This window comes from Eumetopias jubatus, unplaced genomic scaffold (genome assembly GCF_037043125.1).
Source record: "Eumetopias jubatus isolate StellerSeaLion01/CBP00866 unplaced genomic scaffold, mEumJub1_p1.0 scaffold_16, whole genome shotgun sequence".
NCBI classification, from domain to species: Eukaryota; Metazoa; Chordata; class Mammalia; order Carnivora; family Otariidae; genus Eumetopias; species Eumetopias jubatus.
The window spans coordinates 66,593,948-66,620,920 of record NW_028274822.1 but is presented as its reverse complement, the minus strand read 5'-3'; the positions used below and the strand labels follow the sequence as shown (position 1 = coordinate 66,620,920).

Genomic DNA, 26,973 nt, shown 5'->3' with positions numbered 1-26,973 from the left:
GCCAGAGCTCACGGCGCAGGCGCGGCGGCATCCGGCTTCCCCGCCACGTGACCTCTGTTGTCGACACTGGGTGGGGCGTGGCCGCGGGGCGATTCCACCGCTGGAGGGGGGAAAGAAACCGAGCGGTAGGCTGCGGTCGCGCGCACCGGGCGTGGCGCCCCCCCAAGCCTCGGGATAAGATGGTCAGCTCCGGAGGCGGGGCCTCCCGCGGGAGACAGGCGGAAGCAGTTAGCTCCGCGACCTGGGGGGTGGAGGGGAGTAGCGCGGCGCTGTAGGTCCGTGGGCCCTTCCCGAGGGCCTCGGGAGGTCGACTTGGATCCCTGCGGGCCCGGAAAGGCCCTTCCTCGCCTTGGCCACGTTCCTCCTTCTCCTGTCCAGACCCAGACGAGCGCCGGCACCATGTCGGCCTACCCCAAAAGCTACAACCCATTCGACGACGATGCGGAGGATGAGGGTGCCCGGCCGGCCGTGTGGAAGGACGACCGCGACCTCCCGGATGGGCCCGGAGCCCCCGTGGATAGGCAGCAGTACCTGCGGCAGGAGGTGATGCGCAGGGCCCAGGCCGCAGCCGCCAGCACCGACAGGTCCCTTTCCCTTGTATACGAGTCCGAGAGGGTCGGCGTCGCCTCTGCCGAGGTGAGTCTGGAGCAGGGCAGGACGGCCCAACTAGGCTGAATTGTCACACGAGGTCAAGAAACATTAGCTATACAAAGAGGTGTGTGTCTTGAGTACTTGAAAGAGGCAGTTTGCCCCCTGTAATATTCCTTAGCTATTAGTAGAAGTCGGGTTAGGGAAATGGAGTGTCTGTTTCTTATAATTACCTGCTCAGAATCCCAGATCCAGAGCTTTAACCATCCCTCCCCGAGTGACCCAGAATGGATGAGGATTGTGCCTGATGGTGTGTGAAGCATCAGAGCAAATGGGCCTTGAGTTTTTCCTATATCTGACCACTTCACCTTACCGGTAGAGGTGATGAGGTCTGTCTGGGCAGCTGCTGAGTAAGCCATAGCCCAAGTTTGGTCAAGTCTAGGGCCTAACTTTTACTTCCCAAATCCAAATGAAGATGTCCTAGATAGCATATGGTTTGTGACAGTCCATTTCTCCGACTCCCCCTTGTCACTTCGTCTCTCCACCCATGGGAGATTTCAGGGACCCTATGTGAGGATTGTTCTTTCTTAGGCACCACATTTCTTCCTCAGCCTACTAATGAAATGGTTTTGTTTGGGCATTTTTTTTTAAGTTTTAAAAAATGTAATAGTAGATCATTGGTATATCAGCTAACAATCTAAAGCATTTGTAGCTTTGAAACTTAGTAGTGGAAGCTGGAGTGTTGTCTTCCTCCATGGATCTCTTTGTAACTCTTTTCTCTGGCACAGTTCATTCTGACCTGATCACTTACAATCTTGGGCAGTTTGAGGCATGTTGATTAATTTCTCAAATAGTCATCTGGGTCATATCCCCATTGCCACTTTCCTGGTTATTTTCCTTCCCCACTTCCGTTTCCTTCCCCACTGTTACAGTACAGTATCCCTCATTGGCCTATTTTCCTATCTTTGGCTTCCTTAAGGAAGTTTAGCTGTAATTCTCACATCTTATATCTACTGGATTCCTATGTTTGAGTCTAAAATGGCAAATGTTGACTAAGATTTGGGAGGATTACCTAAGGTCTTAGGGCCCTAGTGGAGGAGTTGCTTGAGGGTCCCAGGTCCAAGGAAGCCAAGTAAGAACGGTTTGAAGGGACATCTCTGGAAACAGTGAGAACAAATGAAATAGGAAATCAGAATGATACAAAGTAGGATGTCATGGCAGAGGAGAAACTCGAATCTGGTTTTTAAGGCTAAGATTTAGACAGGAGTGAGGAGGAGGGAGAGGAAGAAGGATAGGAGGAATATTCATAGGGCAGAGAGGAGCCGTGCAAAGACAATGGCCCACTACAGGGTTCCTGGGCTCCAGTAGGGAAGTGATGCACAGGATATGTTCAAAGAAAAGGCCCAGAGGAGGCAGCTTAGGAGCCTTTCGTGGGCAGGGGAAAGTCTGTCCTTCAGAGGGAAGGAGACTCAAAAACATATTAGAGGTGAGTGGTTTCACATGGATTGTGGTGACACCCCCCCATGCTGCCCCCAAAGGCCCTTCTCTCTATGCAAGGGGGACAGTGAGAACAGAGGCAGAGTGGTACCTCAGGCCTGTGAGTGAGTGTGACTGGGCCAAGTTGGTGTTCTGAGAGGTGCAGTATGATCATGACTGGGCAGGTGACAGGCACTGTCATCATCAGTGTGGTGACACTGAATTTTTCCAGGATTGAGTCAGTTCCCAGTCATCAGAGGCCCTGGGAGGCGGGAATGGTCAGCACCCCCTCCCCATCCCACTCTGTACTCTCCAAACTGCCTTCGAATCAGTCTTTGATTCCAGTCAGAATGGGGATGGGAATGGGGCTGAGGTTGGGGCTGGTGAGCTCTTCCTGCCACTCAGTGTACAGTGTGGCTTCCAGCAGACCCAAGTCACCTGCTAACCTCCCTACTTAGAGACCCAGCGCTGAGCTGTGCAAAAACATGATGGGTTTTTATAGAGGGTTAGGAATGTACAAATATTAGTTTGGGAAGATACCATTCAGTTCCAGCTTGGCAGAAGTAGGAAAATTACTTAGGTCATCCTAAGTGAAGGAGAGTCGTCCTCCTCCTGTGAAACCTGACAAGATTTATTTCTCACAAAGAATATAGCCACAGGTCATGACTGCCAAGGGACAGAACTAGAGCACAGCAGTTCGTAGTTAACTGGCCTGGTAAGCACAGTCCAGAACCGTGGAGAGTCTTGTAGGCCACTCAGCTCTTCTGTTTTGCAAGTGTGATTTATTTATTTTTTCTTTTACCTAAAGTTTAGCTTTTGTGAAGCGATATGCAATCACATAGTTCAAAATTTAAAACGTACAGAAGAGTAAGAAGTTTCCTCCCACCCCTCTACTCCCACGGCAGCCAGTTACCGTCAGTCCCTTCAGTGTCCTTGTGAAGATATTCTGTGGATGGAGACGTAGCTATAGTCCTTTCCTTTTTCTTTCAATTTTAACTTAAGTGGATGCATTCTATATATTCTAGTCTGTACATTTTTTAATAGGATTGAAGGTTATTCCCTGGTAATATATAATGCACTGATCTTTTTGTTATTGTTGTTTTTAAGGCTGTGTCGTATTCCACTGAATGGATGACTTGTATTTATGTAGCCATTCCTCTAATGATAGGCATTTGGGTTGTTTGCACGTTTGGGCAAGCCTGTGGAGACATGGCTGCCCAGAGTTCCTTGTCCCCTCTGGCAGCTGAGCATGCTCCTGTACAGTTTTGTGAAGCCTGGGATCTCATTTCAGGGGAGTCCAGCAATAAACGTTAGACCAGGGCCTGCATGGCTGTCACAGTAATGTCAATGGGACGGGAGTGGTGTTTGGTAGGCCATCACACAACCACGTAGGCATGGCTGACCACCTGCCCGACTGGCAGACCTTACTGTTTCACCCCTTCAGAGGTCAAGCATGTGGCTGAAGGCCCCCACGTAAATCACACTATGAGTATAAACTATCTGGCCTAGCCTAAGGACTCAGGTAAACAAAGATACTCTTATCAGGGTAATATAAGGGCCAGGAGTCAGGCAAGGCCTTTCTTTGGAACATAGAGGGTGTGGACAGCCCAGGCCTGCTGAGTTAGTCCTTAGTGAGCCTGGGTCAGCCTGCACACAGGCAGTAAAGAGCACCAGCATCACTGCCTTTGCCCTTGGTGGTTTTTCATGCAACCTAAGACTCCGTTTGTGTTTTTAATCCACTCCATACTACTACAGTGAGACAGAGCCCCAGTTTGAGCATATTCCACGCTCATGTGTCCCTGCCGGCGCTTAGGCATGTGTGTTGCACTGGAAAGGGAGTGACATGAAGGAGATGAACTTCAGGTTTCTAGGTTCAGCTTATTGACTCCAGATTGACCTCCACCTACTTATTATTGGATCCCTGAGTTTAATTATGAGTTCAGTACAGGAACCTTAGCGCTGACATTTTCCTTCCGAATCTCGGGGCCTGACTCGGTCAGGGAAGACAACCAGGCCCAACTGACCTTATGAGATGTATCAGCTGTGAATTGGAGTTGGGATCTTGTGGTCACTGCTGCCCTCTCTGATGCCTGCTGGGTCCTGCCTGGCATCCTGCCTGCTCCCTCATCTCATGCTCACATTCCTCTCCCTCTCTCAGTTCCCCCAGCTGGCCCCGCGGCCCAGAACTGCTGCGCACACGGGCTACTCCCTCTGCCCTGATTCTCTTACCCCACCCCCCATCCTTTGCCTACCTAACTTCTCAGCTTTCAGTTTCCCCTTCAACGCCACCCCATCGGGGAGCCTCCCTGACTCCCCCTTAAGCCAGGCAAGGAGCCCCTACTGGCAGAGTGGCCATCATGTATGTGTAGGATAGCTTTCTTGTCTTCCTCCCCAGCTCTGGATTCCCAGCACCACAGGGTTGTCAACAAATGAAAAGTGAAATGAAACTTGACTCACTGAGCCCTCTACCAAGACTGTAAGCTCTGGGAGGGCAGAGATCTGGGGCTGGTTAGTTCACCCCTGAATCCCTAGTACCTGGAACAGTGGCTGGCAGAGTAATACCTGTTGGTGGGTATCTTGCACACCTCTGTCCTTCTGTGCATATTTTCTATCAGCAGGGAGTCCCTGATGTGTTCACATTCTCACAGGGCCCTGGGACATAATCCATCTGGCCAGAAGTCACCCCATGGAGGACAGAGTATACCCTCACAGGGTCTTCAGCTGTCTTTTGCATTCTCTCTCTCTCTCTTTTTTTTTTTTTTTTTTTGAAGATCTTATTTATTTATTTGACAGGGAGAGACAGTGAGAGAGGGAACACAAGCAGGGGGAGTGGGAGAGGGAGAAGCAGGCTTCCCGCGGAGCAGGGAGCCCGATGTGGGGCTCGATCCCAGGACTGTGGGATCATGACCTGAGCCAAAGGCAGACACTCACTGACTGAGCCACCCAGGCGCCCCGTCTTTTGCATTCTCTTGCTTTATTAGGAATCCTTGTTTGACAAAGAGCCACAAACCAAAGAGGAATTGAGACACCCCCTCTCTCTGTGCTGTTCCTCAGCATAGTACCACTGGCCCAACTGGATTTTTTTCTCTGACCATTTCCTTTTTTCCTGTTTAACTTCAGAAAACTCCTTTTAGCGCTTAAGGTGGGGGTGGGGGTGGGGGTGGATCACCTGTAATACTAACATCTGAGCTTTGCATGGTGTGCCCTTTACACTGAGGGTACTCTCTGGAGTTCCTTCCCCTCATAGCCGCCCTTGTTTCTCCATGATCTCCATTCTCCCAGGGACCAATGATGATATGGATGGCCTCCCTTTTGGGGGACAGGAAGATGTCTGGGGACTGGAGTATTTGAGGCCTGCCTTTGTAATGGCTGGTGCAGGGTCTGCCTAGCTTGTCCTTCCCACCCTGGCACTCCTGGTATTTGCTCTGGCAAGCCCTTCTTCCTCATTAGTTAGAACCAAGCACTTGGAGCCTCGTGCTTTCTGCCTCATGGGATGGATTTCAGCAGAAGTTCCTCCTCTGCTGGCCTCCTGACCAGATCACCTCCAGTGAACACCAGCTTCCAGCTCACAGAAACTTCCAGAGACCAGAACAGTGCTCATTTCCGTGGCCTGCCACCCTCACAGATTTCTCTTCACTTTGATTGTAACATCTAAGTCAGACGTTTGGTTTCCTTACCAAGTCAGCGCAGTGATGCACACTCGGAGTTTGAGAGACTGTGTCACTTGTGAACAGAAGAAAATAAGATCTCACTGTGAATTGGGGAAGGTTTTGTCAGCTACTTGTTACTGCTGCTACTCTCCAAATTGAGGTCGGGAGGCCAAAGCAAGAGGGCAGGTGGTTGGTGAGATGAGCCACCACGAGAGACTGCACTGTCAGGGAGGCCGAGGACCTGGCTCCTGGTGTGACAGAGCCCTGGCCAGCACCCACCCCAGGCAGCCAGGCACCTCTTCTGCTTCATATTCTTCATCTTCTGCAGCAGGGGAAATAAGGTGGTGGGACTGGACTGTTGGCAATATATCAACTCAAAAAACACGTAAATGCTGGAGAAAATCATTTTAACCCTAATTTAGAGCCTTGCCTTATTCCAGGAAAGACTTACCTCAGAATGGACATGAAGATGACAAACCTGAGCTGTTGGAAAAAGGAGAAAACTCTAGATAAATTAACAACTGTTTTTTTTTCTTCTGAAACTGAGTTTTGACACAGTCCAGGCATTTGCAAGAATGACACAGTCCAGAAAAGATTTTTCCTTTTGTTTAAAAGAACCTGATGGTTTCTTCAGACGTGTCTCATGAGCTGGTGAAAAACATTTAAACATTCAAAGCTGTAAAGCTCAGCAATTCTAAGTTTATTTCCAAAGATTTTTTTGTTTTCTGCCTATACATTATATTTTAAAATTTCATTCACTATAAACATTGAGAGCTCAGATTACTTTTTGGGTCCCTAAGTGTTCTAAAAGCTTTCTACTAACATTTTTATAAGTAAAACGGGCTCTAATAAACCCATTATGTATATTTTCCTTTTTATCCTTCAATTGTCGGAGGCGTTTATTCAAAAATTGTTCATGATTCTGTTTTAAGGTATTAAGAGAGAAATCTCTAAAGATTATCTGCCGCAGGTAATATAACTGCTGAGCCACAGACAGATGCAGGATTGGAAGATTCAAAAGGTGGTGGAGGTCAGGGACTGCCTCACAAAATAAAAGAGGAAAAGCTTGAGAGTCTCTGGGCTAGAAAGGTGGATCACAGAGAAGGAACACAGCTGGAATGGCCTGAGATAGGGGCAAAACAAGTTTGGCACGAAGAAAGGAAGGTGTTAGTGTTACTGTGGTGGTGAGTTCACATCCACTGCTGGAAACATCAGCTCTTTTTTTTTTTTTTTCTTTTTAAGTTTTACTTATTTGAGAGAGAGAACATGAACAGGGGGAGGAGCAGAGGGAGAAGCAGGCTCCCCACTGAGCAGGGAGCCCGACATGGGGCTTGATCCTGGGACTCTGGGCTCATGACCTGAGCCGAAGGCAGCCGCCCAACTGACTGAGCCACCCAGGCGCCCCCAGAACCATCGGCTCTTGAGGAATATGATCTAGGCTGTCCCTGTGGCCACAGAGCATCATCCACTTGTCCTTTGGCAGTCCAGCAAGCCACTGCTCTGAGTGAGACACTGGGGACCCAGTGAACAAAGCGGGTCCCTGCCTCATGGAGCTTGCATGCTCTAAAAACTAAAGTAGATTGGGGGTGTAGAGGGGTACGTTGAGGGTAGAAAAAGTTCTACTTTAGAGAAGGTGTTCAGGGAAGACTTCTTTGAGGAAGTAACCTCTGAGCAGAGACCTGAATTCAATGAGGAGCAGAGCTGTACAGGTATCTGGATGAGGATCATCACAGGCAGAGAGTAGCATGTACAAAGGTCTGGGGCGGAATCACCTGTTAGAGGTTTTAAAGGTGAAACTGTGGGTGAGTTGGAATCAGATATTAACAGGGCCCAGAAAGGACCCAGCACCTAGCCTGTGAAATAATTTGAAGGCGTGACCAGGGCCAGGTGGCTCCGGTGACCCAATGGAAATCCCATATCTGGAAAGGGGGGAGTACAAGAGCCATAGTCCACGGGGGCAGTACCAGGTCAAAGCCTGTAAGGTTCACGGGGGCCAGGAAAGGGGGAGGGCTAAAGGATGTGCCGCCAGTCCAGGCCCGTCCGTCTTAACATGGTCCTGTGAGCCAGCCTCACGTGGGCAGGAGGGAAAAGAACTCGGGAGCAAATAAGAAAGCAAGCCAATAGAAGCCGGACAGGGAAGGGCAAAGGAATGTGTTGTCAGAAGGGGTAATGTTCCCTCACAGATGGCAGCATCTGTCCCCATACATGCTCTCTGAGGGCTCAGGACAAACCTGCTGTGTGTGGTCCCCTGCAGAGGGGAAAATTACAAAACGGTGTAATGCCATCACCTCTCATTTTCCCCAGGAGCTCGATCGTCAGCGAGGTGTCTTAGAACGCACAGAGAAGATGGTGGACAAGATGGATCAAGATTTGAAGACAAGCCAGAAGCACATTAACAGCATTAAGAGCATGTTTGGGGGATTCGTCAATTACTTCAAATCCAAACCAGCAGAGACGCCACCCGAACAGAATGGCACCCTCACCTCCCAGGCCAATAGCAGGTGAGTGGATCTTCAGCCATCCAGATATGAAGTAGCTGAAAGTGGGGGTTAGTGCAAATGGTCAAGACTTTCGGGGCACCTGGGTGGCTCAGTCAAGTGTCTGCCTTCAGCTCAGGTCATGATCCCAGGGTCCTGGGATCGAGCCTCCTGGGATTGATCCCCGCATTGGGCTCTATACTCCACGGGAGGCCTGCTTCTCCCTCTCCCACTCCCCCTTGCTTGTGTTCCCTCTCTCGCTGTGTCTCTTTGTCAAATAAATAAATAAAATCTTAAAAAAAAAAAATGGTCAAGACTTTCAAGCCACTCTCAGTGCCTTAAAGGGACCCAAGATCTTTGGAAGTTACTCATTGGAAGGGATTCATCCTCACACATTTTGAAACAAGAAACATTTCTCCAGCGCTCCTGATGATGTTCATTTGATTGACATCCAGTCTGCATAAATTGGGTCTCCAGTAAATTAAATTACTGCTCCAGTAATTGTAATTTGAAAGAATATTCACCTCAGAAAGCTTAAACAGTATAAATGTGCCTCACTTCACAGAATTTTAAAAATTCTTTAAAACGTCTTTATATCCAGGGCGCCTGGGTGGCTCAGTTGGTTAAGCATCTGCCTTTGGCTCAGGTCAGGGTCCTGGGATGGAGTCCCACATCAGGCTCATGCTCAGCAGGGAGTCTGCTTCTCCCTCTCCCTCTGCCACTCCCCCTGCTTGTGCTCTCTCATTCATGTTCTCTCTCTCTCAAATAAATAAAAATCTTTTTAAAAAAGTCTTTATATCCAACATTTCCATATCTAATTCCATCTGGCCCTTAACTTTGATTTTAAAATTAGTGATTATTTTATTCAAAAGTTTCAGTTAGATAATAAAATGATATATGTAATTTGAGCAGGTATTTAAATATCCCGTGTACAGAGTCAAGTTTCTGCTAAAATAGATTACTATTCATATCTCAGTCCATTGTGTTTATTTTTTATTGTAAAAATAATATAGTCATATTATAGAACATCTACACCTTACCATAGCACAAAAACTCAAAACTTAGTTCCCCCCCATACTCAGTGTTTTCAAAGCTGCAGTCACAGTGTTCATTTAGTTTTATAGCCTACTTCCATTTAACTCAGAGAAATGTCTGATATAATGTTATTACGCAGGTTTCTCTGTTTATCTTTTAAATCTGGAATACAGAGCGATTTTTTTTTTTAAAGATTTTACTTATTTATTTGACAGAGACACAGCAAGAGAGGGAAAAGAAGCAGGGGGAGCGGGAGAGGAAGAAGCAGGGAGCCCGATGCGGGCCTCGATCCCAGGACCCTGGGACCATGACTTGAGCTGAAGGCAGATGCTTAATGACTGAGCCACCCAGGTGCCCCTAGAATATAGAACGATTTTTTTTTTTAAGATTTTATTGATTTATTTGACAGAGAGACACAGTGAGAAAGGAACACAAGCAGGGGGAGTGGGAGAGGGAGAAGCAGGCTTCCCGCCAAGCAGGGAACCCGATGCGGGGCTCGATCCCAGGACCCTGGGATCATGACCTGAGCTGAAGGCAGACGCTTAACAACTGAGCCACCCAGGCACCCCTGGAATACAGAATGATTTTTTAAGAGGAATTTTTTTAAGCACATAACTGATGTACAGTAAAGCGCACACATCTTAAGTATGTGTTGACGCTTTCACTAGACGGGTGATTGCTTACCTGTGTATACACCTGTGTGGCCATCACCTAGATTAGGACATAGGGTGTGGCAGGGAAGAAATTGGGAAACTGTTTCCGCCTCACAGTGGCTCTGGGGAGAAACAAAGTACAGGTGAAGGAACTGAGGATGTAGCGGAAAGACCAGGCAGGTGAATCGTTCGGATTTACAGAAAGAAAACTACAGAAGGGGAAGAGGCAGTGGGTCGGCCCAGAGGCTATTGCCTGTGGATACGCTAGCTGAGGTCATGAGGGTTGGTTTGTTTTGCGGCTCCGTCCTAATCACCGTCCATCCCTGATTTTCCAGCTTGACCCTGATTTCAAATACCTGTCACTTTTCCCCCCCAATTGGGGTAGTTTCTGAGGTTGTTTATCTAGTTGGGTTTTTTGGATTTTATGGTTTTTTTCTTGTTTGGTTTGGTTTGGTTTGCAGTTTACAAATCAGAAGGATATTTTGTGTCCTCCTTTTTGGGTTTATGTGTTATCAGAGGAAGTTTAGATGTCCGTTTGCTTTGGACTAAGACATCAACGTGGTTAAATCTATGATGTAATGTAATTGCTTCCATAAAATGAGTAAATCTTTGTAATCCTGTCAAAACCCCTACTCCATAAATACAGGGATATTCTGATATAAAAGCTTTTAAAATAAGTTCTTCCTATTCAAACTTCTGTCAAGTCATATGTATTCTGTGTATATCCTTGTTGCACAAATGCTTTGGCCTTCTCTGAAGTTTTGTTTGTTTCTTAGTAAGCCATTTTTGGTCTTGCTGACAAAGCTTCATAAGCTGCTGCTTCCCATTTCCATTTAAAGCTCATGGAGAGGGGTGCCTGGGTGACTCAGTTGGTTAAGCATCTGTCTTCGGCTCAGGTCGTGATCCCAGGGTCCTGGGATCGAGTTCCGCATCGGGCTCCCTGCTTAGCGGAGAGCCTGCTTCTCCCTCTGCCTCTGCCTATGTCTCTCTCTGTCTCTCATGAATAAATAAATGATAAAAAATAAAATAAACAAAGCTCCTGGAGAGGTCCCTTCAGATCATAGATTTAACCACTCCCTAAATTTGAAATTCTCTGACTTATTCAAGACTTGGTTGTTGACCAAGAGCCACCAACTCTTCTTACAGTTCTCTTAACCATTCGTTACTCTCCCTAGAGTTGGCTTTTTTGCCATTTTTCACAAAGAAGCGAAGTTTTTGTTGTAAATTTAAGTGTTACTACTCTATACATGTGAGCACAAAGGAAAAAAGTCAGCTTTGGGGTATGTAGCGTGGGTAAAGGGCAGGTGGGCTCAGCTGCAAGCATCTGCTGCTTACACTGGCCTGGCAACACATAAGGGCTCACGACTGTGCTCAGAAAAACCAGCTGTGTGTTCTCAACCTCCAGTCACTGCTTCTAAGTAATGAAATCCTCAGATTTCAGGAGGCTCTGCTCTGTTCTACACATCGCTGGAGCACTGGGGGCCTATGGGGGCCTACAGTGCCTTAGCCTCATGGGGTCCAGGCTTGTGCCAGTAGGGAGCTGTTAAAGACTTCAACCAGGGAGGCCTGGATGGCTCAGTTGGTTGAGCATCTGCCTTCGGCTCCGGTCACGATCCTGGGGTCCTGGGTTTGGGCTGTGTCGGCCTCCCTGCTCAGCGGGGGGGGGTCTGCTTCTCCCTCTACCTCTCCCCCAGCTTGTGCTCTCTCTCTTGATCTCTCTCTCAAATAAATAATAAATAAAAATCTTAAAAAAAAAAAAAAGACTTTAACCAGAGTGGGGTGCCTGGGTGGCTCAGTCGGTTCAGCATATGACTCTTGGTTTTGGCTCAGGTCATGGGATATGGGATGGAACCCCACATCAGGCTCTGCTCTCAGCAGGGAGTCTCCTTGAAGATTTTCTCCCTCTGCCCCTCACCCCGCTTGCACTCGCGCACATGCGCATTCTCTCTCTAAAATAAATAAATCTTTCAAAAAATCAAAAAATAAATAAGGACTTTAATTGGAGAGGTTCATACAGGGTATGTTAGAAAGATGCCCGGCATCTTTGGGTAAGGATTAGAAAGGGGGGGGGGCTTATTCAGGTTAAGGATAAAGATGCAAGGCAGAAGGAGGGGCCGGATTTTGGGGATCTGTGGGGGGACTGAGGGGATGTTTGCATGGCTTGCTGGGAGTGGAGCTGTGCAGAGAGAGGGCATACATGGAGAATGATTGGTGTCCAGCTTGGTCAGTGAAGTGGCCAGGGCACCAGTCAGCAGGGTGGAGAAGAGCAGACTGTGCAGGAGGCCCAGCTTCTGGGGCGGGGGAGCCTCTGCCATACCCGCAGGGGTGCGTGGAGTGTTAGGCATAGTCCGAGGATCTCCTGAGTTACCTTGTGAAGTCCCTGTCTGTAGCAGGAGTGGGCAGACTAAGCTTTGTGGGCCAGGAAGCAAAATCAGAGATATTTTATAGGGACTTACATAACAAGAAAATAACAAATTTTTAATGACAGCATTAAAAAAATGAAAAGAGGAATAATTGAGTACAATTTTTTGTAACATAGGTCTACTAATGAGAAGAAAGAAATTATTAATGGAGGTTCAAAGTTAGTGTTTTCTATCATCCAGTCCATTGCCAGTGGTCATCTGTAAAGGCAGTTCTCTGCTGTGGTCATACAAAATCAGGTGGTGGGCCAGATTTGGCCCAGGGGTCACGGTTTGCTGACTAGTCTGAAGTACCCATTTGGTCCTTTCATGTGCTTCTCTTCCCCCTGGTCCTGGGATTCTCGTTTTCCTGAAGGAGGGCCACCTAAACAGATGCTGCTCTTCTAAAGCAGGTGTCTCAGAGGTTCGCTGTGCTGTGGGCGATACTCCCAGGAGCTGTTGATGAATATCCCTGCTTTGGTCAGAGGAGGCATTTGCTTTTTGCACATAGGCACTGCTTGAAAAGACTGCATTGTCATAGGTATTTTCTCTTTCTGAATGTTCTCTTTTCTTAACTTTTATGCCAAGATTGAAAGAAGCCATAAGTACCAGTAAAGCACAGGAGACACGGTACCAGGCCAGCCACCCAAACCTCAGGAAGCTGAATGACTCAGGTCAGTGGGGACCTGTGCTCGGCCACACTTGGATTCCAGTATTGGCCCTGGGGTGGATGGGGGGCAGCGGGGACTCCAGCTACTGTCGTAGGTAAAAGGTGTCGGACCCAGTGCCACTCCCAGAGAGCTGGAAGTGTGTGTGTTATGGCATGCTCATCCCTCACCCCGTGGAGGATGAAATATGGAAGTGGGGGCCTGTGTCCCATTGAAAATGAGCCTGCCCACCATTAGTTCCTGCCCCATGTAGCTCTGAACTCCTCCAGCAGTGAAAAGACAACTGCAGGAAAACCTCTGTGGTAAGGGGTAGAGTCTCCCAAAAATGACCTGTCATCCCCAGACCCAATGAATATATTGCGTTCTGTGGCAAAAGGGGAATTACGGTTGCTAATCAGCTGACCTTGAGATGGGGAAATTATCCTGAGTCAACCAGCTGGGCCCAGTGTAATCACAAAGGCCCCTTTATAAGTGGAAAGGGAGGCAGAGGAGAGATGATCAAAAATTGGAAGATGCTCCGCTGCTGGCTTGAAAAATGCAGGCAGGGACCGCCTGCTGAGGAACGCAGGCAACTTCTAGAAGCTGGAAAAGGCTAGGAATCAGATTCTCCCCCAAAAGCTGCAGGGAAGAGCACAGCCCTGTTGACGACTTGACTGTAGCCTGGTGTGGCCCGTCCTGGATTTCTAAGCCCCGGAACAGAAGGATGAGTCTGTGGTAGTTGCTGCACAGCAGTGGGAGACTCATGTAGCCCCGAAGCCCGAGGGGGCAGAGAAGAAGCTGCGTAAACAAAATGTGCAAGGTCGATTGTGGTGTCCTGTCATCCTCTTGTTATCAAACAATAGGCCCAGAAACACCCCTTATCTGGAAGGGAATTTCGGCCTCCTGGGAGTCCCCGCAGAGACCCCTGGAAGGCCAGGCACATTGGACGGTGCCAGGAACCGAATGCTTCCTGGGCTCCCTTTGAGGAAAGCAGGATGCGCCCTGGACGTTCCAGAACACACCACTCTCCTGGTTGACACAGCTAAGGAGAGGCCTGATGGAGGAAGAGCCAGGGTCAGGAAAGTTGGAGATCACCACAGTTTAGTCTGTAAAGGCGAAAGCCATGGGAGGAAATGAGAGAAAACTAAAATATGCAAGGCTCACAGAAAGTCCAAGCCCAGCATAGCCCGAAGAAGTAGAGTAGGAGGCCTGCACCCAAAAGTCACAATTTCAAGGAATTAAAGGGAGTTTTAATTTGCACGGTGTGTAGTAACTGAAGAGCCTTAAAAAAAATAAAATAAAGACGACACCGTGTGTGTGGAATGGCTTCAGTAGGTTGTGGCCAGAGGAAATACACCAAGTCTGGAAAGAAAAGTTCCCCCAAAAGATAGAAACTGGGATGATAGGGCTTTTCTATGTGCATTTAGAAACTGCAGTTCAAGGAAGATTCGGGGTGAATGTGCATTATTTAGCATTTCTTCTTTCCTTGCTTGTTGTATTTGAAGCAGAAAGAGAGCATAGAAATACATTTCTAGAAGAAGAGAAAGTCATCCAGGATCCTATTTCCATAACATAGCTATTTTGATTTTGATTTTTGATTTTTTTTATAACCAATAAAAATCCACTTATTAGCTTCTGTCGCCTGAAGCCTTTTTAGGGAAGATTTAGGTTCTTTCACTTTGAAAGAACTAAAGTGTACGTTTAAAAAAATGAATAAATAAGATGTATGCACTTCTATTTTAACATCAATGATCATTTACAGTTTTTTTGCTTTCTACAAAAAGATAATTATCATATGATCTCACTGATATGTGGAATTTAAGAAACACGGCAGAGGATCATAGGGAAAGAGAGGGAAAAAATGAAACAAGACGAAACCAGAGAGGGAGACAAACAATAAGAGACTCCTTAATCTCAGGAAACAAACTGAGGGTTGCTGGAGGAGGGGGAGGTGGGGAGATGGGTTAACTGGGTGATAGACACTGGGGTGGGTATGTGTTGTAATGAGCACTGGGTGTTATGAGACTGATGAATCACAGGCCTGGACCCCTGAAACCAATAATACATTATATGTTAATTAATTGAATTTAAATTAAAAACATATATAGTTTGGAAAAACAAACAAACCTCACATCCTGCTTGGTTTTTTTTTTGAAACATGAATAGCAATTTCAGACCCCATTGCTGGAGGGGCCGGTCCTGCCATGAGTACCGAGGCTTACCCGAAGAACCCACACCTTCGAGCCTATCACCAGAAGATCGATAATAATCTAGGTAAGCCTGAAGCTCCGCAAGCCTCCACAGGTCACTTATTCAGGTCGCTTGTGTTCCCGACAGCCCGAGCGGGGCCCAGCCAGCCTACCAGTAGCCCGCAGTTTCTCGGGACCACACCATGGTGTCTGCCTCGCCCTCCCCACATGTCAAATCCAGTATGGTCACGGCCACTTCACTCTTCTCTCTCCCTCAAGTCTGTCCACTCCTGTTATCTTATCTGGGCTGTGACAGCAGCAGGGACCGGGAGTCCCCGAGGGGCCGCACAGTGCAGCAGTGAGAGCCCCATCGTCATCTCTCTGTGAATGGGGCACAGGAACAGAACCCGCCCCTGAGAATGGGGGAGAGGGTTAGATGAGCAACCCCATACATCCCATGGGGAACCACCCGACCTGGTAAGAGCTGGCCACTCACGTGGCCACTGCAGCAGACACGGGCCGCACAGCTGGGTTCTTTGTATTCCAGGTCCCTTGCTGGGCCTCTGGCCCCGCCTGCCTCTCCACCCCTCCTGCCCTCGTCATTTGTGGCTCCAAGTGCTTTTCCGCCCCTGCCCGCCTCTGCCCGGAGTGTCCTTCCTCCGCGCTGTTTGAAGGTTGGCTCCTTCTCCTGCTGCAGGCCTGGCTTTAACGCGCTGCACCCTGTTGGAGTCACATACCTGCTGGCTTATCTGGTGTCTTCTAACCACACTGTAAATTCCAGGGAACACAGGACTATTTCAGTTTTGTCACCACTGTGCCCTTTTGAGCGGAGGGAGAGAAGCTAGTTACTTGAAGTTCAAGTGGGGTAGTGTGTGTGGGCCGTAGGAGCAGGCGTGGAGCGGTTTCCATGAGTTCGTTCTAGGTGGCATCTCAGATGTGCTGCCTCTTCTGACCTTTACCCCATGAGCAGGAACCTCCCCCACGGTTCCCTGGGTCGCTATCAGTCTCCCACCCCTGTTGGGAGATGGCAAAGTGGGTGAGACCCAAGTAAAATCTCCCCCTGCTCTAAAGGTATCTAGTTGGAGACAAAACTGAGGCCCATGATGATGCACATTGAGCGTCTATGCTCAGACTTCCTCCTCCTGTCTCCCCACAGGAAGGACACTGAGGGCCCCTCCCCTGGTTCGCCCAGAGCAGTGGCCATTCCTAGCAGCCTGGAGCGAACAGCCCATTAGGCGAATCCACACTCTTTCTTTTTAACAACATTTAGCCTTTGTGTCTGAGTATTTAGATTCATCATAAAAAATTATGAAGTTAGGTAAATGCCATGAGGAAGGAAACACCTGGAATCTTATTGTCCAGTAGTAGCCACTGATTTGGTGTCATTCCTTCTGTTTTTCACATACATATGTACATACGTGGATGTACAATGTCAGATGTATGATATCATTCAGTATGTACACTTCCATATCCTGCTCTTTTATTTATGTTTTGAACACTTCCCTAAATCTCTTGTCTCTTAAAATTTCTTTGAAAAGCACCACTTTAGCAGTCCCACGCCCTGATCTTGGACACTTAGGTTATTCTCATCATTCGCTCCTGCACATAGTCCCTTGGTCATTCCTGTGAGCAAATCTTTGGCTGCACTTTGTACCTAGGTTGCTAGAAATGGAATTACACAGTCAGGGAAAAGAGCACTAAAAGAGATCTCCACAGAAATGAGACGTCAATTGGAGACAACAGACATAAGCAAGAACAAAGAAAAGAATCGTAATTTGCCCACCGGACAGCTCGCCGCCGCCGCCCTCTGTGCGAACATCGGCACCAGGCCTGCATGGCCAGTGCCTGCCGGCAGCAGGGGAGAAGGCCCATCTCCACACTCTGCACACCCAGTCAGGCTTCCACCCCAAACCCCACCTGCCCTTTGCCTTCAGAGCCCAGGGAAGCCCCAGGGAGCCACCCCTTTACTGGGTCCTCTGGACTCTGCCCTCCAGAGCCAAAGGCCTCAGGCAGAAGATGCATGTGCTGGGATGTGACCACTCCAGAGACATACAGAGGGACTTGAAAGCCTCCCCACTGAAGGTTTCCCTACCCAAATAGTGTCACTGGCACCAGCTGGAGAGGGAAGGGGGAGACCTATGGAGGGGCCTGGAGTTCAGGGAGTGAGGTGGGGAGAAAGGGTGAGTAAGTACAGCCCATCCCCGGAGGCTCAGGTGGTGCAGTTGGCACGAGACTACAGCGTGGGCAGGCCGGTCCCAGCAGGATGCAGTGCGGCATGCTGAGAAGGGCTGGGGTGGCACTCGAGCCATGGGGCCCACTGACTCAGGCTGTGCCCGGCTGCCCTTCACAAGATTGCTCCTTCCTTCTTACCACACTCCCCACACCTCCCACCCCCACCTTTATCTCAGGGACTAGTGCAACTCTCCCTCTGACGGCAGCTCCCTTGTCTGGTGGCTTTACTTTATCACACTTTTTCTTTTTTTTTTTTAATCTCAGTATACCTATTGCTTGTCCTTTTCTGTCCCAACTGCCAGCGCACTCCCTGAGGCCTGGGGTGACCGCACAGACTTTACTCTCCATGGAATGCAAGGTCACTGGTGTCAGTAAATTCAAGAAGCATAGAGCTTAAGACAACGTTTGAAAAACAGACTTGATTCTGCTTAGATTTGTGGTGCTAGTGCCAAGTGTGTGTGTATTCTGAGCTTTTTTTACTTAATGTTTTATCTTTAATTCAGCCACAAAAAGGCTTATGAAGCACCTCCTGTTCTCTAGGTTCGCTAGGGCTGAATCTTTGCCAAAAGTTGTGTGCTCCACAGTCCCTGTGGGGCTGGCCCCAGGCAGCATCTCTGAAGGGACCCAGCACCTTCAGCCCTTTGTTCCTTTTGACACGGGGACCCTGGACTGCAGGGACCTCCATAGCCAGCTTCTTCCTGGCTGCAGAGTAGACAGAGGAAATGGTGCTGGCCCAATTCAGGTTGTGTCGTGCCCCAGGACATTCACAGCATCGATGTGTTCATGGATCTGAGAAGTGGTAGCAATGAATGAATTGACATAGGAAAATGTGAATTATCATAACATAGGTGACAAGACCTCACAGCATTTGGGTCCAGTGGGAACATCTGTAGTCCATGTGTTTTCTGGGAGAGCACCCCAGGTGGCAAGGCAGGAACAAAGCCCCCATTTCTCTTGCCGCCTGCAGAGTGGAAGGAGGGGTGGGATGTGGCCTTCTCCAGGGGGGAGCCTGGGGCAGGAGTAACCCAGGTGTGGGGGCTCCCTTTGGACAGGGGCTTCCCAGGTCTGTCTCCCAGATGTGTTTCCAAATAGGGATCCTCATGCTTGCTACTCCAAATCTGTGCTTGATCTAGCTTTAGGGAGCTGGAGACGGAAGGAAAGCTGGTACTGTTGAGTTCTACCCACTGATGTGGGGTTTTTGCTCCTGAAGAGCAGGCCAGCGGGTCTGGCTGTTGGTTACCTGCATACCTCTCCCAGGTACTCACCATGGGGTCTGGGGAGGGAATATGTTTTCTAGGTCCCTCTGTACTTCTCTTTTTCTCGGGTACTAACTGATCTTGCAACGTGCCGCAACCTACTAGAACGTTCAGAGGCAGCTGAAAAATTATGTAGATCTGTATGCATTTTTTAAAGCAGGAAGGACAGACACCACTGTATTAACAGCAGTTATCTTGGGCAGACATCTGGGGGAGGAGTGGCTTTACGTGACGCACACATTACTTTATATGGAGTCAACGGGTTTTCTTTTTACTTGCACGTGTTTTGGAAAACGTAACCAAAGCCCTAGAGTTTTACCTGTCTTATGAGAAAGAGGACTCGGTGATGGGAGTGTTGCTGAGCAGCGGGCACGGAACGAGCAGCAGCCCTTGATGCTGTGACTTCGCTCAGCACTGTGTGTCCTTTCCCTCCCCGACAGATGAGCTATCCGTGGGACTAGGCCGGCTGAAGGACATAGCCCTGGGGATGCAGATGGAAATCGAGGAGCAAGATGACATTCTTGACCGCCTCACAACCAAAGTGGACAAGTTAGATGTCAATATAAAAAGCACAGAAAGGAAAGTTAGGCAACTTTAAACACAGAGAAGGCTCTCCACTCAGTTGTGATGAAAAGAGCCCAAAGATCTTTTAAACTCCCCCAAAGTTGGTTTATATTGTTTTAGTGTGTAACGTAATATGTGTTTGCAAATGTTATCATTATAGAGCGGGTCCCAGGAGATGTCGTTATGAGAAGTGTGTGTCCCACTTTTTTTTAGAGCCATTGCCTCTCTGTTCTCTGAACTGAATGCTTAGAGTTTTAGTCTGAGCACAGTAGCCTGGCCCTGAGTATCTTGGGCCTTTGATAGAGCATGCCGGCATGAGAGGAACAGTTGAGTTTCTTACTTTCACGAGCATATGGAAGGAGGTGGGCAGAATTTCAGTCCTGGAACCACCAATCTCTCTGTTGGGGGGGGGTGGTCCTTCCCACACCTTGGCCTACCAACACACAGAGCACATTTGCAATTCTCTTAAACCCCAGAAAAGGATCAGTGTTAGGTTCACACTGTGATTCTCTCAACACCCTGGAAAAGGATTAGGGTTCAGAAATGGAAAGTATCAGCATTTGCTGTTCGGTTGACCGATGTCACCTCTTCCCTCCTGACCTCCATCCTTAGGATGCATTTTAGTAGGAGGGGTTCAGATCAGCACCGCTCACCATGATGCCTGGAAATGCGCAGGGAATTGGGTGAGCCCTGCTTCCCCATGCATTCACACCTCTAAGTTGCTGTCCAAGGTTAGGGATAGATGTGCCACTATCTCAAGCCTGCCCGGCTGGCCGACTGGGGAGGCCCCTCTACGGTTTGTGGGACTGGAGCATCATACAGACAGTGCCTCCACTATGTGCTCCTCCCCTTTGGGGAGCACCTTGACCCAGCCTCGGGGGTGGCAGTGTTTGTTCAGTGCCTGGGGTCTCCTGACCCATCTAGGATTCCCACCCATTCTTCTTGACCTCTTGCAAGATGACTTGACTCATCTCTTGGTTCTCTGCCACCCCAGTTGGAGGATTGAAAGGCCAGAAATGATGCTGACTTGTTGGCTTTAAAAAAAAAAAAAAAGCCCAGACATTATCATTTTAACTGGCCCAGCTTGTTCTACACAAAGACATTAATCTCCTTACAGAAATCAATTTTAATGACTGCTTTTAAGTGATTCTTTCTTTGTAAAGTGACATTCATTAAAATTGATTTCTGTAACGAGATTAATGTCTTTGTGTTGGTACCTCCAGCAGAATAATTGAAGTCACAAGACCCTTGTCTTTGTAAAAAGCAGATTAATTACAATATTTTGAAGACGGTGAAAGAGGCTGATTTTAATAAGGTTAGGTCAGAAAATTTAAAACAACAATGTGTTTCACCTTGACACATGGTGCTGTCTATGTGACCTTCACCACTTGGGTTCTATAATCTATAAACAAAGTCCCTTAAAGGAAAGGAACTCTGAAATGCTGCAACAATGCATCAGTATTTATGTAGCAGTTCATTTGTAGAAGTTCTAGTCTGTGATGCATGACATTCCTCAAAACTGACAGCTTCCATCGGCAAGTACAACTTTCTGTCACGTTCCAGCCTCGTGGAGTCTGATGGACGTCATTATGAATATCCCAGTACGTGAGGACACAGTTAGAGGTAGTCAGGTTAGGTGTTTTTAAGATGAGCTCATCATGATTATTCTCTTAACTAACTGGTAAAAGGAAGAATTTTAAACCTATACCTAGCTCAAACAAAATGAGTTCAGAGGGCTTTCAGCAAAAAGGCTGCTGACAAGCATGAAGCCAGAACGCAGAGTAGCCCATGTGTATACGTTTCCACTCCTGATTTTTCCTGACTTTTTCCTAACACCTTCCATGTATGTCATGATAGCTGTTTTTGTTCATCATCAGGCAGAGGCTCATGGAGATTAGTCATTATATCTCAGATGCAAATTTATTTTTTTCAAACAAATTATACATGTAAAGGCCACCACCATTCTCTTCCACAGCCTTCCATTTGCATAATGAGATTAGTGATTTCACTGACTTGAAGCAAAGTGGCATGGGATATTTGTGCCCTTCCCTGTCTTTTGTGAGATCATTGAAGCCAGTTGCCCCTCCTTTTTTTCCCCCCAAGCATATAGAAGGAAAGCACAGCCTCTTCTAGAAATGTGTCTTCTGACACTTTACACATATGTTTTATTCACTCTTGTTTAGACCCTCTTTCACGAAGGCCCTGACTGAGGAACTGTCTCCAAGCCACATGCTGGTTCAGCAGCTTCCTTCTATTGGGTTCCCCCTCTGTCCGCATGCCCATGAAGGACCAGTTGTCGATTCTACTTTATAAAGCAAAGTTGTTTGCATTTTCAGAGACCAAAGGGAAACCTGGAGCCTCCAGAATCCTTGCACATGATGATTATGATCAAAACGAACACATTCTATCCTCTAGACTAGACACATCTATCTCATGGAGACGCTCAGAGGTGCCCAGGCCCGAGTTGGCTGTGGGTGGGCTTTGATACCGTGGACGAGACCAGTGAGCTCGCCCCTTCTTGCCAGATGGGGTCTATAAGACACGTTTTTATTTCCACAGTCGAGCTAGGAACAAACTGTGCCTTCAAAAAAGTGGCTTTTCTAACTTTAGGGTGGTTAATATGTGAAGTGTGCTACTACTAACTTAAAAATAAGTGCATTCTCCTTCAGAGGAAACTATTTCTAACATCTAGTGATCTATAACCTAACCCCAGTGGAGTTGCCTTGTCTTTTTTGCATTCTTGTAGGAAAGGAGACCTGAATTTAATTCAGGTGGCAAGAAAAAAATTCATAAGTGCATTTTAATTTTTTTTCTAACTTCTGTTTGTGAATATGTCATTTTAAGAGTACACTACACCGATTTAGTAAAAAAAAAAAAAAAACTCTTACACTTTGCCTACATAGGCCTTTTCTCAGAATTTGTAAGTTATCACTGTTGTTAGCATCTTCAGGTCTGATAATTAAATGTCTTGTGTACACAACGATGAGCCAGTCATTAAAAGTGCTCGGGGGTGGAGGGGAGGCATTTTGTTCAGAGTCTGTATCAGAACAGCTTTTAAGCTCCATGCCTTCAACTCAACAAGTGACCATATTATGTAAAATAAAATGTGAAGTTTTTTAAATCAGATTCTGTCTCCCACGTAGTCATTTTCAAAGAGTGGGTAGAGGGGCTCCTCCATGTTGAGCCTTCATATATTTGATCCTTGCTGCCCCATCAAGCCCTATAAACAAGCTTCCTTCCTGAGAAACCCTCTCATTTCATCTTTCAGAGTGCTCTTCTGATCTGCCTCCTACCTCCCCGACTGCAGCACTGTCTAGATAAGGGCTTGGCAAACGGTAAAGGGCCAGAGAGTCAATGTTTTAGGCTCGTCAGTTAGTCAGTCTGTCACAACTACTCAGCTCCTCCATCGTAGAGCAAAAGCAGCCAAAGACAATATATAAATGAGAGTGTGTTCCAATAAAGCTTTATTTATGGACACTAAAATTTAAATTTTATATATTTTCACATCACAAAATCTGATTTTGATTTTTTTTCAATCACTTAAAAATGTAAAAACCACTTAGTTCGTGGGAGGTACAAAATATGGTGGACTGCACTTGACCCATGGGCCCTAATAGTTGGCCATTCCATTTAGAGTGCCACAAGGTACTCCTAGGAGTGGGAGGATGAAGGATGGCTGGCCACTATATTCTGCAAGTGGATCCCATCAGGGCTTGTGGCCCCTCTAAACACCGTAGTTCACCAAGAAAGGAGAGCAGGCCAGCCTAGCCTTGGCTCCACTCTCTTGCCTCCACATTCACATCTGACCACAGGCATAGTCCGAAAGCTCTGAGAAGGCACCTGGAGCCTGGACTAAGCCATCTTGAAAATCATATGTCAGTGCACTGGCTGCCTGGATCCCAAAGGCCACTCTGGCTTAATGGATATCACCTCTGGGCATCATTATAGATAAGGAATGCTCAGGATCTGAACATAGCAGTAGACTTTTCTGGGAAGACGAGGGTGAGATGTTACATAGAAAGAAGCGAAAGCAAAAAAGTCAAGGTGGCTGTCATTTGGGAGCTGCAGGTAAAGGAACGGCTAAGGTTTGGGTTGTGTGTGGGCAAGACATGAGGGAGGTAGGCAGGTCCCAGATGAAAGGCCTTATGGGCCATATCAAGGAGTCAGAAAACACTGACCTTCCATGACAAGGAGGCACTGACAGAATCTAAGCAAGAGAGTGACATGACCAGATTTGCATTTTGAAAGGACCATAAAGACGAATCACAGCATTATCTGTAAGAGCAAAAAGACCTGGAAACGACCTCATTAAGGAAATGATAGAAGAAATCGTGGCTCACCCCCAGCTACGGTAGACAGTTGCAGTTATGGAAAGTTTCCAGAGCATATAGAATGATGCTTGCAAGATTTACATTATGCGGAAAGAATGGACATAAAATTGATTATGCACTATGGTCCCAATTTTGTGGGAAAAGCAAACCAGTATGTATATTTCAAGGGGGGAAATCACCCTTAGGTCAGTGAGGAGAACAAGCTGGAAACAGGCTAAAGAGAACTCTGTAATGGTTCAGGTTCAGAAGGGACCCACACTAGAGCATGACAGGAAGCGAGGCGGGGGCTGGGCCCCAGTGAGCCTTAGGCAGGGCAGGCTTTAGTGATGGATTTGCCAGTGAGGGAGGCACTGAAGATAACACTCAGATTTCTGACCACAGGAACTAGTAGCAGACGGTTTTAAGGAATACAAAAACACAAGCAAGTCTGGGGTTATGGGCAGAGGAAAATGAATTTGAAGAGCTTTGGGACATCCAGACAGATTACAGGTGCTGGGCCAATGGTTGTGCACAAAACAGGCCAAAACCCGTATTCTCAGGGAACTCACATTCTCATGGGAGAGAAGGTAATACACAAGTAAGAAAACAATTAGTATGCTAGAATTCACCGTGCAGGACTGGGGCTTGGGAGAGAGGCGCAAAGGACCTGGGAGTTATCAGATTATAGGTCGTGATTAAAGCTGAGCAGGTGGAGAGTGCCCAAGGAGAGGATGCTATGACTGAGTCCTGGAAATAGACACTAGAGGCCAGAAGCCTCGAGATGTTGATCTTTCCACTTGAAATTCTCCTGGAAGAATGACCCAAAGCCTAAGCAGGAGTCGACTCAAAAGTAGGCTCAAAGCAGGGAGTGAAGCAAGTCATTACAGATGTGCGGGAAACTGCTTACCTGACAGAGGCCCCCAAGGCCAGAGAGGAACCTTTGAGACCAACAGCGCCTACGGGCCAGTTAGAAATTAACTTAGGAGGATGGGGTAGCCTGGTGATGGGTATTAAAGAGGGCACATTCTGCATGGAGCACTGGGTGTTATGAACAAACAATGAACATGGAACCCTACACCAAAACAAATTATGTAATATATGGTGATTAACATAACAATAAAAAATTAAAAAAAAACACACCAAAAAAAAAAAAGAAATTAACTTAAAATCCAAGTTCTGCTGTGGGTTGATTCAAAAAAAATTTTTTTAATGTGTTTTGTTTTCAAGTTTCCGTTTTCAGAGATAGGCTAATGCTGATCATGTCATCCCACCACTTAAAAAACCCTCTGTTGGCTCCCATGTGGTTATGACAGAAGTGTCATTTAGGGAAGCCAGTTGGCCAGCCTCAGGCAGCACATGACAAACCTCCACGGCAGCACCGATGGTGGCCCCTGAGTCCACAGGCCCAGAGGTGGCTCGTTTCCTCCGGATGCTAACCAAAATCACAAAGAATTTTAAAATGAGAAGGAAGTCCATAATTATTCATGGACAACAAGAAAGACAATCATCAAACCATTTAAGCTAGGATGTAAGCTCTCTGAAGCTGGGACTTAGAGCATTGTGCCTGGCACAGGGGAGGCATTCAGTAGGTTTTTATTAAGTGAATGGTTAAAAAAAAGAAAAGAGAAAAAGGTAGGAAGGAAGGCAGGGAGAGAGAGCAAGAAAGTGAAATTCTTGACCAACAAGTAGTGAAAAATGCAAATCAAAACTACAGCGAGATAGATATCACCTCATGCCTGTTAGAATGGGTATTACCAAAAAGACAAGAAAAAGCAGGTGTTGGCGAGGACGTGGAGAAAAAGGAACCCATCTGCACTGTCGGTGGGAAGGTAAATTGGTGCAGCCACTACGGAAAACAGTATGGGGTTTCCTCAAAAAATTAAAACTAGAACTACCATATGATCTAGCGATTCCACCTCTGGGTATTTATCCAAAGGAAATGAAATCACTGTCTCGAAAAGATATCCGCCCCCCCACCCCAGCCCGGTTCATAGCCGCATTATTTACAACAGTCAAGACGTGGAAAGAACCAAAGTATCCACTGATGGATGAATGGATTAAAAAAATGCAGTGTGTGTGTGTATACATGGAATGGAATAGTATTCAGCCAAAAAAAAAAAAAAAGGCAATCCTGCCATTTGTAATAACATGGATGGGTATTGAGGACATTATGCTAAGTGAAACAAATCAGACAGAGAAAGAAAAATATTGTATGACCTCACTTAGGCATGAAATCAAAAAAACCCACACAGACACATCGGGCTCCCTGCTCAGCGGGGAGTCTGCTTCTCCCTCTGACCCTCCCCCCTCTCATGCTCTATCTCATTCTCTCTCTCAAATAAATAAATAAAATCTTTGAAAAAAAAAGATAAATAAGTTCTGGGGATGTCATGTACAGCATGGTGACTACAGTTCACAGTACTGTATTGTATATTTGAAATCACAAGAAAAACATAACTGTGAGGTGATGGATATTAACTTACTGTGGTAACCATTTTGTGATATATACTTGTATGAAATCATGTTGTACACCTCAAGCTAATACAATGTTATATGTCAATTATATCTCAATAACACTCGGGGGAAAAAAGTGAAATTCTCATCATAACTGAAAACCCTGTTCTCTCTCTGTAGGAATGCTATTGAGGAACCAGGTTAAAATCCGATGATGGCTTAGTTCTGATTCCTTCTCTAGACTGAGCACCGCCAGGCAGAGCCATACAATATTCACCTTCGCATCCCTAATCCCAGTTCCCAGAAGATGCTCAGCACATCATGTGTGCTGAGTTTATTCATCACATAAATGTCCATTATCTCAGGATCTTAGAAAGGGCTGCTTTTTTCTGAATTTTAGTCCACATTTGCTCGAATGGCTCCCAGGAGTCATTTTTTCTTCTTCCTGAAGACAAAGCCACAATCTTGCTTGGTCTAAGTTGGGCATGGCTTGCCCCATTCTTGCTGGTGCTTGCTTTAGGAGTGGACATGTGACCCAATGGGGTGGGGATGGGAAGGAGAATCTCTTGGAAGATTCCTTGAGGAAGTGCTCTTTGTTCTTAAAATGGGACACACACACACAAAATAACAGTCCTTCTTCCACTGGGCATTGTCATGACTGGATGTGAAGCCTGGGGTGGTTGCAGACGTTGAGACACCACTGAGAGAAAAAATGAAGCCCAAATCTGAACGTGGTTAGAACCAAGAAAATCAGAAGCAGACCTAGGGTCTGGAGATCCTGCATCTTGAACTGCCCTACTACAGACTATGTTAATGGGAAATGACAAATGCCCTTACTGCTTATACTATTTTGAACCAGAGTTTCTAATTATTGTAACAGAAAGCTTGCCTGGATAAGATGGTTATACCATGAATGGCTGATGAGTAAACTTTTGTAAGATCCTTGAGTCACTCCAGTGTTACAGGTATGGATCAATCAATCTGATTACCTAACCCCAGGAAGGTTAGGCTGAACTAAGTTGTGACTACCTTTTTTTTTTTTT

General features: G+C 46.9%; 1 protein-coding gene across 2 annotated transcripts; it reads left to right on the top strand.

Moving 5' to 3' along the window:
• Positions 1-221: 221 nt before the first annotated feature.
• SNAP29 (synaptosome associated protein 29) lies at positions 222-26,973 on the top strand. Of its 2 annotated transcripts, none has more exons than XM_028094926.2 (5): positions 222-636; positions 8,019-8,215; positions 12,867-12,952; positions 15,092-15,199; positions 26,111-26,973. In XM_028094926.2, exons 1-5 carry the CDS (start codon positions 400-402, stop codon positions 26,143-26,145), a joined length of 663 nt encoding a protein of 220 aa, XP_027950727.1. In that variant the 5' UTR covers positions 222-399; the 3' UTR covers positions 26,146-26,973. The 2 variants fall into 2 exon arrangements, with proteins under 2 accessions (XP_027950727.1, XP_027950726.1); XM_028094925.2 differs by lacking the exon at positions 26,111-26,973 and adding an exon at positions 19,043-22,290.